At 41.3% G+C, this 18,906-nt stretch overlaps 2 protein-coding genes across 2 annotated transcripts; one reads left to right on the top strand and one right to left on the bottom strand.

Moving 5' to 3' along the window:
- Nucleotides 1–203: 203 nt before the first annotated feature.
- On the top strand, nucleotides 204–3,807 carry LOC105570301 (ubiquitin-conjugating enzyme E2-24 kDa). The gene is made up of 5 exons (XM_012027403.1): nucleotides 204–438; nucleotides 550–600; nucleotides 737–869; nucleotides 1,439–1,586; nucleotides 1,760–3,807. The coding sequence occupies exons 1-5, from the start codon at nucleotides 290–292 to the stop codon at nucleotides 1,855–1,857; spliced, it is 579 nt and encodes a 192-aa protein (XP_011882793.1). The 5' UTR covers nucleotides 204–289; the 3' UTR covers nucleotides 1,858–3,807.
- Nucleotides 3,808–4,943: 1,136 nt separating this feature from the next.
- LOC105570300 (CD63 antigen-like) lies at nucleotides 4,944–16,157 on the bottom strand. Its single transcript, XM_012027402.1, has 6 exons — nucleotides 15,747–16,157; nucleotides 9,628–9,816; nucleotides 9,226–9,396; nucleotides 8,688–8,909; nucleotides 8,418–8,479; nucleotides 4,944–6,588 (listed from the first exon to the last, which is right to left on the bottom strand). Exons 1-6 carry the CDS (start codon nucleotides 15,807–15,809, stop codon nucleotides 6,570–6,572), a joined length of 726 nt encoding a protein of 241 aa, XP_011882792.1. The 5' UTR covers nucleotides 15,810–16,157; the 3' UTR covers nucleotides 4,944–6,569.
- Between the last annotated feature and the right edge of the window lie 2,749 nt (nucleotides 16,158–18,906).

The raw sequence follows: 18,906 nt of genomic DNA, 5'->3' as shown, positions 1-18,906 counted from the left end.
CCAAGTTCTAGCATCGTGGACACAGGCCTTTAGCCCTCACGAACTGGACTCGCGTTCCGGTGCCCCACCTTTTTCTCTTGCAATCGGATCTGTGTTTCACGCAGGGGCAGAGTCCACGATTGGTCTGTCTGTAAAACAATTTCACGAATACCCACGGCGGGACATAAACACGACGTGTATTCCATTCCACGATGCCCCGGCGCTATTTTGGCTCCTATGATACTCGTCCTTCAGCCGTCCTACCGCCGTAGGTTGACAGTTGACATTTTGAGTAATTAACAACACTTGTATGTTTGGTCGCAGAGTCATGTCGTCAGGAGCAGGCTCTAGTGGAACTGGACGAGGACGTGGCTCCTCCTTGGCAGACAATAAACCAGACAGTAAAGAAGCTAAGCCAAATCCAAAGATGTCGAAAGCGTTAGGAACGTCCGCTAAGAGGTAATAGACTGTCGTTCCGCAACACGGTAATTACGTGCACTTACGTGTGCGACATTCTCGGATAACAGAGTGATTCGTGGTCGCTAAATGCTCTCAATATATCTTTTTCAGGATACAAAAGGAACTGGCAGAAATTACGCTTGATCCACCCCCGAATTGCAGGTATGGTTATTGCTTTTCTTTTCGCAAAATTATCTCGAGATGTAACAGCTACGTGATAATACGAGTTGTGAAACGCACACTTTGTGAGAATGGTGTGTAGACAATCGAATTAATTGTCGATTAATTCACTTTACAGCGCAGGACCGAAAGGTGATAACTTGTACGAATGGGTTTCCACCATTTTGGGTCCTCCCGGTTCAGTTTATGAGGGTGGTGTCTTCTTTCTTGACATACACTTTTCTCCAGAATATCCTTTTAAGCCTCCGAAGGTAGGTTGATTCGATGGCGTCGTTGATTTTACATTGCATGCGACAACAGGATCGTGGCAATGTCAAAGTGAGGAAGAAGTATTTGAAACACCGATATCTTTTCGCATAAGACTCTTGAGATATCCGTATACTTTTAATAAATTACACCAATATTCATTATGTGATAAATAATTCAAACGAGTGGCTCGATAACTAAGAACTTCCGATAATGAAATTAATGAGTAAAGTAAAAGGTGAGCTTCGAGAATACCACACGGTTAACAGTGTGCAAGTTAACTTTATAACAATCCTTAATTACTAATAAACTACATAATTATAAATCGAGATTTATAATCGCGTGTTTTATTAATATACCAAAAGCGCTTTAAAATACACACTTTTATTCGCATTGTATTCGCAGGGCCTACCTTTTACTTGTTGATGTATAGTTATTTGTAAAGAGGCTGGTAAAATTGCACTAATCCCTTTCGTATATAAAATTTCCTAATAAAGTTTTTACAGTCACTTAATTTACTTTAGATAGTGCGACGTACGCTTTATATTTCCAACAAAAATGTGTTGCTCTACAGGTTACATTCCGAACGCGCATCTACCATTGCAATATAAACAGTCAAGGAGTCATCTGCTTGGACATATTAAAGGACAATTGGTCCCCCGCGTTGACAATTTCGAAAGTATTATTGTCAATATGTTCCCTTTTAACAGACTGCAATCCAGGTAGGCGGATTATTCACGATAATTTATTTAAATTTGATGTATGGTATGTACATTATAAATAATGAGTGTGTCGTTATCGCTCTCATTCTTGAGATAACATTCTGTTACCGTATTTCCGTATTTTCTTTTACATAATAATAGTTACGCAAATCTCACATAATTTTATCTTGCAGCTGATCCGCTGGTCGGTAGTATAGCCACGCAATACCTGCAAAATAGAGAAGAACACGATCGCATAGCACGGCTTTGGACCAAGCGCTATGCTACATGAGCGTACTCTTAATTCATATTAAACTCCTATTAGTCTCATGCCAACTTATGATCAGTGCCGCTCTCATACAACTTGTCTCATATGTAGCCTGTATACATCTTTATCTATGATCATGTTGGTCGGCAAAACACAAGTGAGCGAAGACCGTTTGAGATCAGCTCAAACATGATTGTGATGTGCTTTTATGTAGAGTATGTAATGTGCCTAAGACGGATGAATGTGCGTGTAAGTGTTTCAACGGTGTGCTAGGGCATAACGAGACAGGAGTTTTTTCACTTAAAAGTTACAATGAGATAGTATTTAAATGAATTGTATTGTTTACAAACAATACCACCCACAATGCCGCTAATGGTTTTAGAATAGGAGATAACATGAACAATATTGGTAATCTAAATTGTAAGTAATAGATATGTAGGCGATAAGACGCGAACGTAGAGGCCCATTTTTCCATAATTAAACCCCCATATTTTTATATTGAATTGTCTTACATTTAAATTATTACGTTCACACATGTAAAGCCTAACTGAAGATGCAGGCTAACAACATGTAACTATAATTTAGCTGCTGCAAAACTACCGTATTCAACTTTGTGTTCATAATACAGTAATTGTAATGTTCTGCATGAAGCAGACAGTATGCTTGCGCTATCAGACACAATTAAATTGTCTGGGCCCGTCTGCAAAAATATATTGTAACTGTAAATAAATATTATTTACTGTATACTTATACGCTGGTACGTTCAAGAAACTTAAAATTCTGTCCTGGATTCATATTCTGTCTAAACAATAATCTGTATGTGTAAAAATGATGTTTTACTGTGATTGCACCAATAATTATGGTTCACTAAGCTTAGAAATTTCTTATTCTTTTTTATCACTTTTAGCTTTTTAGTTTTTAATGTAGAAAAAGAAAATGTTAAGTGCTAATCAATGTTGGTGTAATCCATCTCGCGTTCTAGAACTTTTTATCATTTTATTGTATTCGAGGGGATACTTACATATCGATTTTGTTGCATACTCGAATTCTAAAATATCTGAGTATGTTATTTTGTTGTCTTCAATGTGTCAGGTATATATGTGTATGTCTCTCCTGAATAATTTCTCGTAGTTTTTTTATATGTGACAATTAGACGAGCAAGGTGATTAAAATCACTTTGTACATATCTGTTCTAAAATCTAAAATATAGATAGTTGCTTAAAAGTATCGGGTAGTGTGAGTGTAATTATAGTTTATAAAAAACGAAATGATGAAGTGGAGAGAAGCTCGCTGAACGGACACTGATATTGTACAGTTTATTGTGTAAAGTACACACTTTACATCCTTTTCGCCACATTCGAGAAATGTAAATATTGCGTGAAATGCAGAATATGCAATTCGCGTAAGTTCCTACTATATGACAAAAATTGAATATTCTTGGACTTTAATTTAGTCGGCGAACTTTGACTTCTTATATTTTGTAAGTCAGTATGCAGTTTCAACTTTATGAATTGAAATGGGAGAGCTCAATCCTCCCTCGCGTTTGTAAATAGATCATTATACATAAGATAGTTCGTGTACTTGCCCGGGTGCATTTAAAAATTACCAGAATATTAACAAAACGTAATAGATCTCGTTATTTCTAAAAACGTGTATACATTAAATAAATATACCTGGAAACGAGAGCACTTTTAAAATCAATCTGACAATTGAGGCGTATTGAAGTCTCTTGTAAAAAAAAGATTACAAGAAAGGGAAAACCCATTGTGGCAATTATCTACATGTTTTCGATAATCTAAAATTATATAATACGCCTCAAAGTCAGTTGATCCATGAACACTTATTTGCGCGTATAAGAGGTATTAATATCAAAGAGAAAAAAAGCAAATGTACACAGGACAGTCTTATATATTGGTAAATGACCTTTTAACTAATGATATAACGAATGAAATACAATTTATTATACGCTGGTCTCCTCGGTAGTTGTTATTGTTACCTTTCCTTATAGATTTTCTTAAAAATAATCTTTTTAATTACCTAGCTTCTACGAGGTTTTATTTCAATCTTAAGTCAAGTTTGTAAAGGTTCGCAAAGATAGGAAGGATTTTCATTAAAAACACTACTTATAATTAGTGTCATTAAATTTATTAGTATACATAAAAGCTAGATGAATATGATGTGCTAAGGACATGTTGGCTCCTAAAATGGCGTAAATTAGTTACATTGTAATAACGAAATTACATTTGTATCACTTTAATGATACTAATAATTTACGTTTAATAATAAAAATAACAAGCAGCCAAAATAGAATTTAGTACAAAGTCATTTGTATATACGTATGTGTCCTGTGTATGTGTGTGTGTGTGTGTGTGTATGTGTATATATATATTATATATATGTATATATTGTATGTAAAATACCAATGTTAGTTAATACTGATTACAATAATCTTCGTCAGTCTTTTGCGTTGCCTGGTATAATTAATACGTACAGAGTCTAAAATTTTTAATTAAAATCTCTGACAAACAGATGATTTTATATAATCAAAAGGAGCAAACGTTTCGGACAAGTGCTAGTTTCGAGGCTACATTGCGCATGGTCGATAGATTAATATCATTGAAATGCTTTCTAATCTCTATTAACTTATAACATAAACGTTACTATGTTAGGCACACTTTAATATCTCATAGCTATTATTTCTATGTTTCTGCAATTATGGTTATCCTACGGACGTTCATGTTTATTTCTGAGATCTTGTGCATTTGCCACTGTGTACGTGTGTCTGTATGTGTGTATGTACGTGTGTGTGTGTGTGTGTGTGTGCCGATGATAAATTTAAATTATTTCAACATTATTATTGTAAAATAGTAAATATATCAATACTCTTTGTTCTTACATATAAATTATTTGCAATAAATACGTTCTCCATTTATTCAGACATATACGTTCTAATAACGTTCGGTATATATGTCTAAAAGGAATGTTATAAATTTTCATGCATTTGTATACACAAGACTACAGAAACTTACATAATTCAATTTGAATCGTGGTACTTGAATTCGTGAAATCGACAAGACGCAGTGAAATTTCTAAATTTTTTTTTCCTTTCATTTGTTACGTATAAATCTTAAAAAGAATACTGTACATCCTCAATGTACTTAAAACGCACGTAATGTTATTCAACGGCATCCAATTGGCATCAATTTTGAGTTGCATTTACAAAAATGTTTCTCCTTTAAATGGAAGCAAATGAATAAGTAGTTTTACATTTATATTGTAATGCATTCTCATTTAATTCCTTTTCCAATATTATCAAAAGATCAATACTGGAAGATGGAATCCTATGAATAAGGTTCAAGAGAGGTCTTTTCATAGTTTTAATGTATCACATAATTGTTCTGAATCTCATTTATTTCTTTTCAGAAGTAACTTGTTACTCAGAAAAAAATAATGTTAATCCTTTTGCTTTGGTCCCAAATACGAATGAACTTAGCACTAAACATGCACAAATGTTTTTGCAGCAATAGACTGTCAATAGCATATAATACAATGAAGCGCAAGAGAATCAATATCAGAGTTCACCGACATTACAAGCTAAATTATTGACAGGATAGAGCTAGCTTCCATTTGATACTCCATTTAAATCGAGCTAGATGTTAAGATGCGCTAATTTTGTTACATCATTGGTACAATAATGTACAGAATTTTTGTGTACATCTGATATTACATGACACTATATATACACGCATACGTATATATATTTCACGGGGCACCGTCGATTACGAATAAGAGTACACTGCCTTTTCATTTTGTTTTCTTTGTAGAACACAGAAAATCATTATAAATTTAATACAAGATTACTACAACATCGTATATATTATAAGTATTAGAGACTGTATTTTGTCGAGAGAAAGAGATGAGGAGGCATTAAAAACAGATGCCAAGACTGCGTGTACTCAAATATAATATATACTATTTTATGGTAATATTAAATTATCAGAACACAAGTTTACTTGCAATTAACCGTTACACAATTTGTTCATTCTGCACTCTGAGGAAGATTATGCAGAAATAGCTCATTCTTGTTTTTTTCATTTCGTTTAAATCTGGCAAAAAATTAAGAGGAATGATGGCTACATTGCTATTTCCTATACAATACAGATTGTATATAATTCGCAAAAGATTACCAAACTTCGTATAAACGTATCACATGAAAAAATAGATCAGACGTTACATCATGGCACATAATTTAACAGGCACCTTGTCATACGTGTGCCAAAATTGATCAACGTTTCGTTGGTAATCTCTGTAAACGGGATCGTATACATTTTCGACTAGCTGTTCTCTTTCCTTTCTTCTCGCGTATTGCATGTGATATTATATTTTTGGCAGACATTGGCAGTAATTTGATGTTAAATTTAACAGGATATGTTAATATTCAATGCGTATTGCTATTCAGTTTCCTTTTTTTTCCATTTTATAAGAAAAAGCGAAGCGAAGAGAGATGCCAATTTGCATTCTCTCTAAAGTATGTAATTTCGCATGCATTACATACATACCGAAACATCACTAACTTAAGATATCGCTGTACACTAAATACTTGTGACATCATTCCTCTTTGAGTATATATTTATAAGCACAATAAGAATGATTACGGTCGTAATGAATCTACAAGTATTTATTAATCAATGTATGATGAACAATATTATGAAAAATGCCTCCTAATTGATGGCAGATCAGTGTGCTGTGGTTTCGCTGTAAGTAAAAATATTAAATCACTAGGTATGAACATAAAATATTTGAAAAAAAACATCTAGTTTTACGGCATATTAAGCAATATAATTTTGTATATATATACTCGTATATGTATATATATATATATATATATATAGTACAAACAACGAAAAACAAAAGATAACACTTCACAGTTTCGGTGTGAATACTATTAAAATGTAGACTTCAATAACAAGTATTTTATTGCCAACAACTGGCTGTTTAACTGAGTCATCTTGTTGAAATAATTTTGTTATTATGAATTATACGCTTTACTATAATTTTCATATAACATGAACAACTATTACGTTTCGTCTATTTCTATACACTTATACATCTTGTAAGACATTTTTCATGATTGTAACACTATGTAAACTTTACATGTGGTAAACAATAAAATATCTTAATGTTAGGTATATAGTGTTTCTTGTTTGTATTGAACGCATAGCACGCGCGCGGCAACATATATGTATAGTTAACATGCAATTGCAAATTGAGGCTAACACTTCTTTTTACGTATTTCAATTTGTTAAACATGGAAATTTCTCACTAATCTGAAGAGTATCATTTAGTCACAAATAAAAAGTAATTGTACCAAAAGGAAAAACAAATTGCGCATTGACACATGTTACTTTCAATCACAGTTTCTTTGCAGTTCACAAATATAGTACATCCTATTAACTGGTTAAAGTATTATTTTCTCTTTGAATGGATTATATAACATGCAATAAAGGAAATGCCCTTTATCATACACCATTGGGTTAATGCTGAGAAGATTCATTGTCTTAATACTTCATTTTGCATCTTGAGCTATCTAAATTGCTGGCTTTTCTCACATCACGAGTCTTATTTGTTAAAAAAAGACGTACACACGCACATTTTTCGGAATGCTTTGTGGCTCTTGAAATATTAAACTAAACTGAACACGTAATAGTGATTATACATAAATGTAATTATATAAATTCATACGATACTTTTTAGTACTTATGATTATGTGTTTGTGTAAGTGCTGCTATGTGCTTTAATATATTTTTTTCAAATAAACTTGAATACAATCTCACATAAGAGTATGTATCGATTCGAAAGCAAAATGAAGTCTTAAGAGATATGAATGCTCTTAAAACTTGATACTGCTGAATATTATAGCAGAGCCTCGACAACAATATCAATATACACTACATCATGCGAAATATTATGAAGCAAAAATATAGAGAAACGACAAAAATACACTTTTGCTAATAAGCTAAACAATTATTCACGTGAAGCAGACATTAAACAAAAAGAAGCTTTTAGCACATTTTATAGTGATTTATATATTTTATACGACTTTATTATCGATGTATGGTTATCGTGGCTCAACTATAACAGTATCGCAATGACACTGAACAAATTAGATGTAGTTATAAAAAAATGTATGATCTCCGAGAGTAACAGACATTCTGTTCTCATCAATATACAAAGTTTTTCGAGAGCCTATTGTAAAAATATACAAAACATACGTGTGTGATGTTTTATGCCTGATAGATAAGGCCCAGATACCAAAATAGCAGTGAGATTCTTTGGAGATCTTGAAATTGTTTTATTTTTTTTTACCTATCACGCACTCTTTGACGAAAAATAACCAACGGCTCCTTTGCAATGTGTTAAGAATAGAAGCGGTAAAAGAAAGAAATTTTTTTATATATAATTGTGCATGGTTAAATGGTAACGAAATAAGGGAAAAAATAGTGACAGAGCTTGTGTAATAGATCAGGTTTTATACAAGTGCATTTTAGGCTTGTTGCAATGAAAATTTGTGTCTATCAGCTTACACAGTCTCATACTCGCGGCGAATTGAGCGAGCCAGACAGCACGCAAAGACTACTCCAATCAACTGGAAAGATGAAAAATTATTATTTTACAATTTCGTTTTCCCGGATAGCTAAGCTTTATCCGTTTTTACTACCAGCGTGCATATCGGAATACTATTATGTATGTAATATTATTAATAGTAATAACATTATAATCTTTTGTCAATGTATACAACAGTTGCTCACATCGAAATCACAAGTACCTTTAATATAGTTAGAATTAGAACTTACTTGTATGAGGGCTACCCCTATGCCCACTCCCCCCAGGATCATAGCGTTATTTTCTATAGCAGTTTTCAGTTTCAACATGCAGCCGTCACCGTACACGTGAATCGAATTCAAATCGCATCGGCTCTGAGTAGGAATTTCTTTGCAGCAAGAATCGGGAACAGTATTATCACGGAAACCAATATGCGGCCAGTCTGCAGGGCTATTCATACCGCAGCATTGTAACTAAAATCATGTGTTAATTTTCAGTTAGATACGGATTCCATTAACGGCCTGCAATAAAATGATTCAGCTAGTAAGGATTTTTCTCTCTACGCAATGTGACGTCAATAATATTCTTCCTTAAGGCCTGTGTCCACGATGCTTGAACTTGAACAAGGTCCAGCTATTCCATAAAAGCTGCAAGTTGATTGGCTACACATTTCTCGAAACTAGAACTTGCACCAAGTTATAGCATCGTGGACACAGGCCTTTACAGCGATGAATGAAAATCTAAATGTATGATGGCAACGTTCATGTACAAATCATTCAGTGAACTCACATCGTGCTGCATGATATCCCATGAACGACGAATATCCGGATTAAGATCGTACTGTCGCAAAGTACCGTTCAAACGGTTTTCCAACATATTAGCAACTTCGCCTCTCATCATGTAACCTGTGATTCCAGCGCCCAATTCCAGAGCAAATATCAGCAGCAGCAAGACCGAGAACTACGAGAAATCAAAATTAATGCACAGGTACATTACACAGGATATTGTGTCCCATGAATATATTCTTGTACAAAGTAAGAAACTCTTTAAATTAATTTTACTAAAGTCGTGTACTGAATAAAAAAAAAGATATTTATAGAAGCAACAAGACAAAACGTCTTGTTACGGAAAAAAGAGAGGTAATTTCAATTAGTAAGTAATATTTTAACAATAGCGTCTTTAGATTCATACCGTTATTATCATGCAATGATTCTCCTTTACAGCGCCGCAGCATCCAAAGAATGATACAAGGAAGACTATGATGCCGACTACTATCATTAAGAGCGGGGCTGCAAAGAACCAACTATCCACGAAATTGCTGTACCCGCTGTAAACAACCAGAATCACCCCGCCCACCGAGATAAATACGATGCCGGTGATCTGAAATGACGCATAAAATAGTTTCACCGTTAGTATATTCACAATTAGCGATGTATTCATTACCGTTACATAAACGCTATACAAGATAAATATTCATCTGTCTATTGTACCAATGTTACGCAACGCAGTTCTATATTTTTTATGATTTCGCGTTCATTTACAGTGGTAAGAGATACGAAAAATTATAGTATCGTTTTCAGCGCAAAAACTTACATCTTATATCAATTAAATCGGAGAAAGGAAGAACTGGCATGCAGCAAGGTATTTTTCTAAGAGTTACGAAAAGCGCGCTTCATTTTTAATTGCGGTTTCTTATACGTGGATTACGTTAAATTGTATTGTATGCTTCCCCGGCGTATTATATTGGCGCTTACTTTCACAAAACGCGCTTCCGAAGTGAAATCTTCAATTGGAGCCGTTACATTGGAGCGCCACGGTACGTTTGCGAAACATATACTGCCCGTATTATTTATAAATGCATAATTAACGAAAACTTTAGGCGCGTAAATTTCGCGTTACACCCGATATTGCTTCGGAAAACCGTTCATCTGCTTCCTGTTCAGAGACGAATTACGATCGACGGCACGGGCTATTAGGACAGACATTCAATACTTTTCTACCGTGCTTAATAGCTTTAAGTGGAAAGCATGCTCGCGTAAGAACCGCATTGTTTGCCAACGGGAAGCGCGTAAAACTGTTTATAATTACGCCGAGTATAACTTTCAACGCGAAGATAAGCGCGCGAGAACGGGGCGAATTACGAAAGCCGACGGCTTTACCGAGAAGAACTCTTGTACAAGAAATTCATTGTTGTATGAAAATTAGAAAGGCAACGTTTAAGCATAGCCCGCTCCGTCGTCCGAGGACTGTCGAGGGAAAAGGAGCAACTCGATCACGCGTGTCTCAATAATATGCAAAAGTTTCCCGGCGTAGGAGAAGCCGGTTTCTAAGTCGAGCTTCTCCACGTTCGACGACTCTTTATCTACGCTCTAGATAAGACAACACCTCCGCGCTTGGAAAAGAATACGGAAATCGAGCTTTATCAGATTAATATTACATCTATTGTACGACAAATTTTTTAAATATGTTGATTGACTGCAAGATAATAAAACTCTTGAGTATCTAAAAATTTTCTACTCAACAGCCAATCAACACGCTTGAAAAATTTGTCGTACGACAAATGTAATGTTAACCATAGGCCTGTTTTACAATACGTCGTGTGTCGCTGTCGGATGTCGGGACGTAGCCGATTGTCCAATGAGAAAATTTCTTTTTTTAAAACCATCTACGTCCCGACATCCGACAGCGACATACGACGCGCGACGTGTCGTATAACAGGCCTAAGGGCCTGAGCAGAGAGATTGTCGTAACCGCTTACGATTTCGTTGTAAGACTTAAATCGGTGCCGAAAGCCAACAAAGAATTGTCGTAGACGTATGTCGCATCCACTGCATCGCGAGGCGACATACGACGATTCTTTGTGCGTCGACTTCCGACAGTGACTTACGTCTTACGACGGAATCATAAACAGTTACGACAATCTTTCTCAGGCTGGTATTACATTTGTCGTACGACAAATTTTTCAAGCGTGTTGACTGGCCGCAGAATAGGAAAGTTCTCGAGTATCTAGAAATTTTCTAGCTTGTAGCCAATCAACACGCTTGAAAAGTTTGTCGTACGACAAATGTAACAGTACCCTTATTCAATTATTCCGAGAATTTTGACGCAATTTTTCGAAAATCTCGAACGCTCGCGGGCGTCGCGGGAAAGATCGAGTTCCGCCGACGCTATCGAGAGGAGGAATTCGTCGGCAGCGCCCATAGCTGGATCTGTCTAAATAAAGACATCTCTCCAGCGCGTGGACGGCTGCCGACGGTTGTTCCGCGCGGCGCACGGCCACGGGAGAAAGACGAGAAAAAGGCGCGAGCGAGAGGGGCCGAGGGGCCGCGACGTCGCGTCGTAGGAAGGCTACGTCGTCGCTCGTCGCCGCCCGACGGAGATTATAGACCTCTTCCCCTTTGCCTACGTGTCTTTCACCTACGGCTCACCTACGTTCCCTGGCTGCGCTTACACGCCTGGCCTGGCCTGGCCTGGCCCGTGGTAGGCCTTCGCAGCGAAACCGAGCTCCGACCAGGCCAGACCGGTCGATTCGCTCGCCCTCGAGCGACGCCTGGCCGCGACGGCCTGTTCGAGCGAGCCGCGCGTACGACGTACGCTAACAGGTGACTCTACCGCGGCCAACTTTTACGTATGAATCTATTGAAAAGTTTCAGCAACGAGGACGCGCCCAATGCGGCGCGACGATCCATACGATCTGGGCTGTCCTAGAAAGCGAATTGTGGAATAGGGACGCGCGCGCGGCGACGACGCACCACGGGCGCTGCCCTCCCCTAATAGAATTTAAGGTCCAGGCCCGTCGTCCTCGCGACGGTGTCTTTAAAGAGACGCGCTCGTAAATTGATTCCCTCGTCGCTCACGGCAACGGGCGGATTTCGTGCGGAAGTTCGGACTTCGCGAGGATCGGGAAGGGCGAGAAACTGCAGCGTCTCCCCGCACGACGGAGAGGAAGAAACGGACTTCGATTATCGCCAGGAACAAAGACACCCCGTCGAGCCGGCGCGCGGCGCGGCGCTTCCTCCGGTATAGCTCTCTCTCTCTCTCTCTCTCTCGCCCCGTGCAAACGCGGTCGCTTGCGCTGGCATTTCACGCTGGACGGATCATTAAACGTTACAATAAGGGACGCGCCGCGCCATCCTCCACGGGGTTGTTTTTGTGTCCCAGATCCTGCCGGCCGTCCAGGCGACGGTGCCTTTGTGCGCGCCTCTCCCCCGGGACGAACCCCGCGGCTTTCGGTGCTTCCGGCGTGTGCCGCCTCTGCCGCCTTTAAATAAACTCTTGCTCCTTCCGTCAACGTGACCGGCGACTTTCCTTTGTTGTTATTCTATCGCACGAAAGGCCCAGTCCAAATCTAAGGCCGCTAATCCGAATAGATTTTTCACTACGTGCATCAGCGCCAACTTTTATTTAATCTTGCCGACTTGCCAGTCGCATCCCTTCTTTGTATTCGCGCGGAGGGTAGTCTGCCGGAGAAATGTTGGATGAAAGAAGGTGCTCGGGACAGAAACGTAGACAGAAACGTTAGATAAAGGAGGCTACTTTGATAAATGAAGATATTGCGAAAGAAAGGGAGGTTTGTTAAGTAGAATCGTCGCTGGACACAAAGGAAGCTCGTCAGAGAGAAATGTTGCTGGACCGAAGTAACTTGTCTTAGTTCAGTTAGAAAGGATATCAGATTCCATTGCGTCGCATCTGGAATTTCGGCCTTGAATATAAATTTTTTTTTACGCGATTTCACACACACATTACATGTCTCGCAGGTAATGGTGTCGCGCGCGGACGCGCGCACACCACCACGTTGAACTCTAGATTACGTTAAACGTGAAAGGCGAGCTGGGGAAGGGGGGCGGGGTATCGATCGCTTCATCCATAACGCTTGCACCGAGGTTCTGGAGCATAAGCACCACAAAGTTTCCCTCGAAATGATACCCTCGTACTTACATCATTTATTCAGAAACGCGGTACGCTTTCGGTCACGCCACACAATATCGATTAGATTATTATTGTCATTAGATAATAGATTGTCGGAATTAGACGATACGCATCGATACGCGGGGCGAGGAAGGGGGGGGGGAGGGGGGGAATTTTTTCTGAAAACCAACAGCGGAGAGCGGACAGGAAGGATCCCGAGGAGTCTCCTCGTCGTCGCGCGCGAGCCGTGCGTAATATCGATCCGATACCGCCCAAGATTGCACCGTGTCGATGTAACCGTAAGGGTCTGTCCAGACGTACTTGCATAGCGTATAAACGTACGCGCGAGGAATCCGATTGGGTCGCGAGGAAATGCACGCATAAGGAAATAGATCGACCAATCAATTTCTCTGATGCGCATACGCTTATGCACCTGTGCATCTTTGTGGACAGACCTTAAGAAACTTGGCCGCGGGCGAGAACGACGAGCCCAATATTGCATTTGTCGTACGGCAAGTTTTTCCAAGCGTGTCGATTGGCTGCGGAATAGAAAAGTTCTCGAGCCTCTGGAAATTATCGCGTCTGCAGCCAATCGACTCGCTCGAACAATTTGTCGTACGACAAATGTAATATTAGCCCTAGGCCGGTATCACATTTGTCGTACGACAGATTTTTCAAGAGCGTTGACTGCAGGATGGGGAAAGTTGTCGAGTACCTAGAAATTTTCTAGTTTGCAGACAGATTGTCGTACGACAGATTTTTTAAGTATGTCGATTGGCTGCAGGATAGTAACGTTCTGGAGTATCTAGAAATTTTCTATTCAGCAGCTAATTAACGCGCTTGAAAAATTGATCGTACGACAAATGTAACACCGGCCTCAGGACACTATGGCATTCGTCGTACGATAATGTTTTGTAAGCGCGTTGACTGACTGCAAGCTAATAAATTTCTAGATAGATAGCAGGGTAGAAAAGTTGTCGAGTATCTCGAAACTTTCAAGCTTGTAATCAGTCGACGCGCTTAAAAAATTTGTCGTACGACAATTGTAATAGTACCCTAAGGCTGGTGTTACATTTGTCGTACGACAAATTTTTTCAAGCGTGTTGACTGGCTGCAGCATAAAAAAATTCTCGAGTATCTAGAAATTTTCTATTCAGCAGCCAATCAACACGCTTGAAAAATTTGTCGTACGACCAATATAATATTAGGCTAAGGTTGGCATTACATTTGTCGTACGGCAAATTTTCGAATTGTCTTGATTGGCTGCAGCATAACAAAATTCTCGAGTATCTAGAAATCTTCTACTCAGCAGCCAATCAACACGCCTGAAAAATTTGTCGCACGACAAATGAAGTATTAGGCTGGTATTACATTTGTCGTACGACAAAGTTTTTAAGCGTATTGATTGGCTGAAGGATAGTAAAATTCTCGAGTATCTAGAAACTTTCTATTCAGCGGCCAATCGACACGCTTGAAAAATTTGTCGTACGACAAATGTAATAGTACCCTTAGGCTAAGGTTGGTATTGCGTTTGTCGTACGACAAATGTGTTAAGCATGTTGATTGGCTGCGGCGTAACAAAATTCTCGAGTATCTAGAAATTTTCTACTCCAGCCAGCCAATCGACGCGCTCGAAAGTTTCGTCGTACGACGAATGTAAAATCAGCCGAAAGATAAATCAACGAGCGTCCGGCGCGCGGATAGTAGTCCGATGACCCGTCGTGCGAGTCCGCAAACGAGATAAAACGCCGCTCGTGCGAGATAACGTCGAATTCGAGTGGAGACCACCAGTCGATCCGAGACGTCCGGACGTCGATTGTGAGTTGCATTCCGACATTCGCCGCCGGTACGGACAAGTCACAGTTTACGTCACGTACATTATAGATTTTCAGTGCCGGCGACGAATACCGGAAGAACGCGGTCTAAAACGAGGAGGCGAGGGGAGGGTGAGGGGACGACGATTCCGAGAAGAGTGTGATTCGTAACAGAAGTCAGATTACGTCCCGTAACTCGTTCCGAAGCGCGCCACCGGATGATTCACCGTTCGCCAATGGCGCGCGTACGGGGAGGGGGGGGGGGGAGGTGGCCGGTTGGCGCGACGCCGAATCTCCCGACGTTGGACCACGACGGCGAGACGTGTTCGAGATTGGCGAAGCCCAGATGCTGCTTCGGAGGCCTGACCGATATACGACAGAGCCCGCGCCCGCCCGCCCGGCGCGACGCCAGGCGACGCGACGCCAGGCAACGCGACGCCAGGCAACGCGACGCCGAGAATAACGTTGCCCCCGAATAGCGGGACGGAGCGTCGACTCCGCGTATCCCGCCGCCGCCGCCGCCGCCCCCTCGCCACGTCCCGGGCTGGACGCGGCGTGCACCGTTAACTCCGCCGCTCCGTTACTCACCGCGAAGATCAGGTTGAAGAGGAACAGCAGGTACTTGACGCAAGCCATGCCGCCGGACACCATTTTCGTCACTCTCACTATGTGTACCGATGAGCTACGTGAAACACTGAGTCGTGCGACGCGCGACGTTCACACGCACGGGAGATAATAGGAATATACGCTTTATCGCCGCCGCTGCTGCACGAGCGACTGGAAAAACGCTGGACGCCCCTTGTGCTCTCTTTCGTTCTCCCGTCTCGTTTCTGATTCGCCTCCCTTCTCTCTCTCTTTCTCTCTCTCTTTCCCTCCTCTCTCTCTCTCTCTCTCTCTTTTGCCTCTTCGTCCGTACGTCAACGACCCGAACTCCACGGGATGCTCGCGCGTCGACTGTTCGCCGTCGAATGCACCGGACAATGTATTTTTGTTATTGCGCGGTATACACTCTCGATGCGCGCGCAGCCGCCCGCCCAGGGCCGTGCCTACGCCGGGGGGCGACGCGGGGCGATCTCACTTTTTTTTCCCCGGGATGAGCTGAAATGCCAGGAAAGCGAGAGGAGGCGAATGAACTAGAATCTTCGTGGCTTCGACGTTTTATTTTATTATAAGAAAGCTACTGTTGTCCGATAAACGCCAAGCCGACGTAACACCTTTCCGCGTCTACTTTATTAAAAAGCAACCGTGGCGGAGCGCAGCGACACGCGGGCGTTGTTAAGTTCGGAGCTCTAGAATTTTTATCGGATAAAGAGTGAATTATACGCTCCCAGCTTCTATTGTTGCAAACGATGCTGTAATAAGCGCCACAGTGGCGTTCATTGTTGTGATCAACTCAGTGAGAAATGATTCGTCGATCGACGTCGAATCGACATCGACACCGTCGAATTGACATCGATTCGACATCATTTCGACGAATCATTTCTCACTAGGAAGGGTCCTTCGGGCGTATATTTACTCTCGCCTCGCTGCCGCTCGTACAAAAAAAACAGGCGGGCTCGTTCTCCGTTTCGCGATTACTATTCATCTCTCGTAGCGCGAGCGTGCCGCGTCGCCCGCGTGCTACGAGCCTGTGCGTATCGCCGGTGCACCTCCGACGCAACGCGACGCAACGCAACGCGACGCGACGCGAGGACACGGCGGCGGCGTTGCACTCCGGGTGGTGTCATGGCGTGCCGAGCCGAACCGCCGTGTCCGCATCGCGCGTATGCATCCCTCTCCGTCCTTGAAGGGTCCGTCCAGGCGAACTTGCGTAGCGCGTCAGCGTGTGCGCGAGGGATGCCAATTGGGCCATAGACGCACATAAGGAAAATAGACCAATCGATCTTCTTATATGCACCTGCGCAAGTTTGGCCGAACGGACCCCGATCCCCGACACCGACGCCAGGGCCTAAATTCCGTACACGATTACCGACGACCATCGATACGTTAACGACGTTTGCGCAGCTTTTTCTACATGATAGAAAAGCTGCGCAAACGTCGTTAACGTATCGATGGTCGTCGGTAATCGTGTACGGAATTTAGGCCCAGGACCAACGTCCCGAACGACGAGACTTTGCGCGCGGTTGCACCTGAAACCTTTCCGCGTCCTTCCCGTAATTGTAACGACGCGCATCCCTTCTCATTGCCGGCCCGTGCAACCAACGTCCGACCTCCGCGCCGATCGGACACGGCGATCCGACGACAATACTGGGTGTGTCCCGAAACGTACCGACAGCACTGAAAATGTACAGCCTGTGCAACGTGAAGCTGTAGATTGTCGGTACCGGTATAATGTTCAGTATACTTTCAATGCTGCCGATACTTTCAGATCTCTGTGACACGATCGACTTCCGGCCCCAACTTCTCGCTGATCGGACGGTGGTCCGACGACGACGTTGGGTGTGTCCCGAAATGTACCGACAGTACCGAAAATCTATAGCATACGCAACGCGAACTATAGATTTTCAATACTTTCAGTACCGCCAGTATTTCGGAACGCAGCGATACTGGGTTACATCGGCTGCTAACGAAGGAGCCTGAAGTTGGTCATACAGTGTCGAAAATTAAGGGGCACAAGTGTCCGCGACCTCAAACCGATCGAATTCGTGCAATTTGTAAAATGATTATCATGGTTGGGTCGGGACGAACGGGTTGTGACGATCGGGAAATTCCTGGGAACAAACGGCTGTCACTTTGTAATGAATCCAGTGAACCAAGTACAATTGTTCAGAAGAGATCTGTCATTTTTGTTAGAACGCTGAAGCCTAATCTGCAACGCGCTCTTTGCGTCTGGAAACATTCTATTTTGCAGCCAATAAATGCGTAACAAATTTGTGCAAGTCGACAAATTGTTACTGCACAATCGTACAGCGTCGACAGATTTTTTTAATCGTGTTGATTTGTTTATACAAAATAGAATCCCATACAGCACGCGTGTCTAAAAGACATCTTTAAGACGTCTGTGAGTCGTCTTTTAGACTTTTATTAGAACGCTGAAGCCTAATCTGCAACACGCTCTTTGCATCTGGAAACAAAGGCTGTACAACTCGACAAGACGACTTAAAGATGTCTTAAAGATGTCTCTTAAGCCTAATCTACAATGCGCTCTTTGCGTCTAGAAACATTCTGTTTTATATCAGCAAATCAAAACGTTGAAAAACTTCGTCGACAACGTATAATTGTATAGCGTACAATTTATCAACTTGCACAATTTTTTTAAAAGTAGCTACAAAATAGAATGTTTCTAGACGCAAAGAGCGCGTTGTAGATTAGACTTTAGACGCGCGTGCTGTTTGGGAATGTTTCTAGGCGCAAAGAGCACATTGCAGATTAGGGGCTGCACGTGCAGCTTGCAAAAATAAATATTGCAGAATGGGGATCATATATGATAAATAGTTGCCCGGTTTCATGGTTCAGCGATCTTATGCTTCCAAAGTGACGAGCTTAACAATCGACGCGCTTTTAAAAAAACCTGCGTAATACATCTTTCAATATTAATAACCGTAGCGTTAATGAACGGCGTCTTCGAAGAATCCCAGCTAAGTCTCGGCCGCGGAACCGACTGCTCTTGTCAAGATCCCTGAAACACGTGTCAAATTTCCGACCGCTCCGCGTTTATTTTTACGCGCTCACAAATGCAACGTATACGCTTCTTTGCACCACACGCTGATAAAAAAATGACAGAGTCCTCCCACGGAGAGTAACGTTT

Source organism: Vollenhovia emeryi, unplaced genomic scaffold (genome assembly GCF_000949405.1).
Source record: "Vollenhovia emeryi isolate VEMERY1.0 unplaced genomic scaffold, V.emery_V1.0 DF939121.1, whole genome shotgun sequence".
NCBI lineage: Eukaryota > Metazoa > Arthropoda > Insecta > Hymenoptera > Formicidae > Vollenhovia > Vollenhovia emeryi.
Note: the sequence above shows the minus strand (reverse complement) of the source record. Positions and strands in the feature narration are given on the sequence as shown.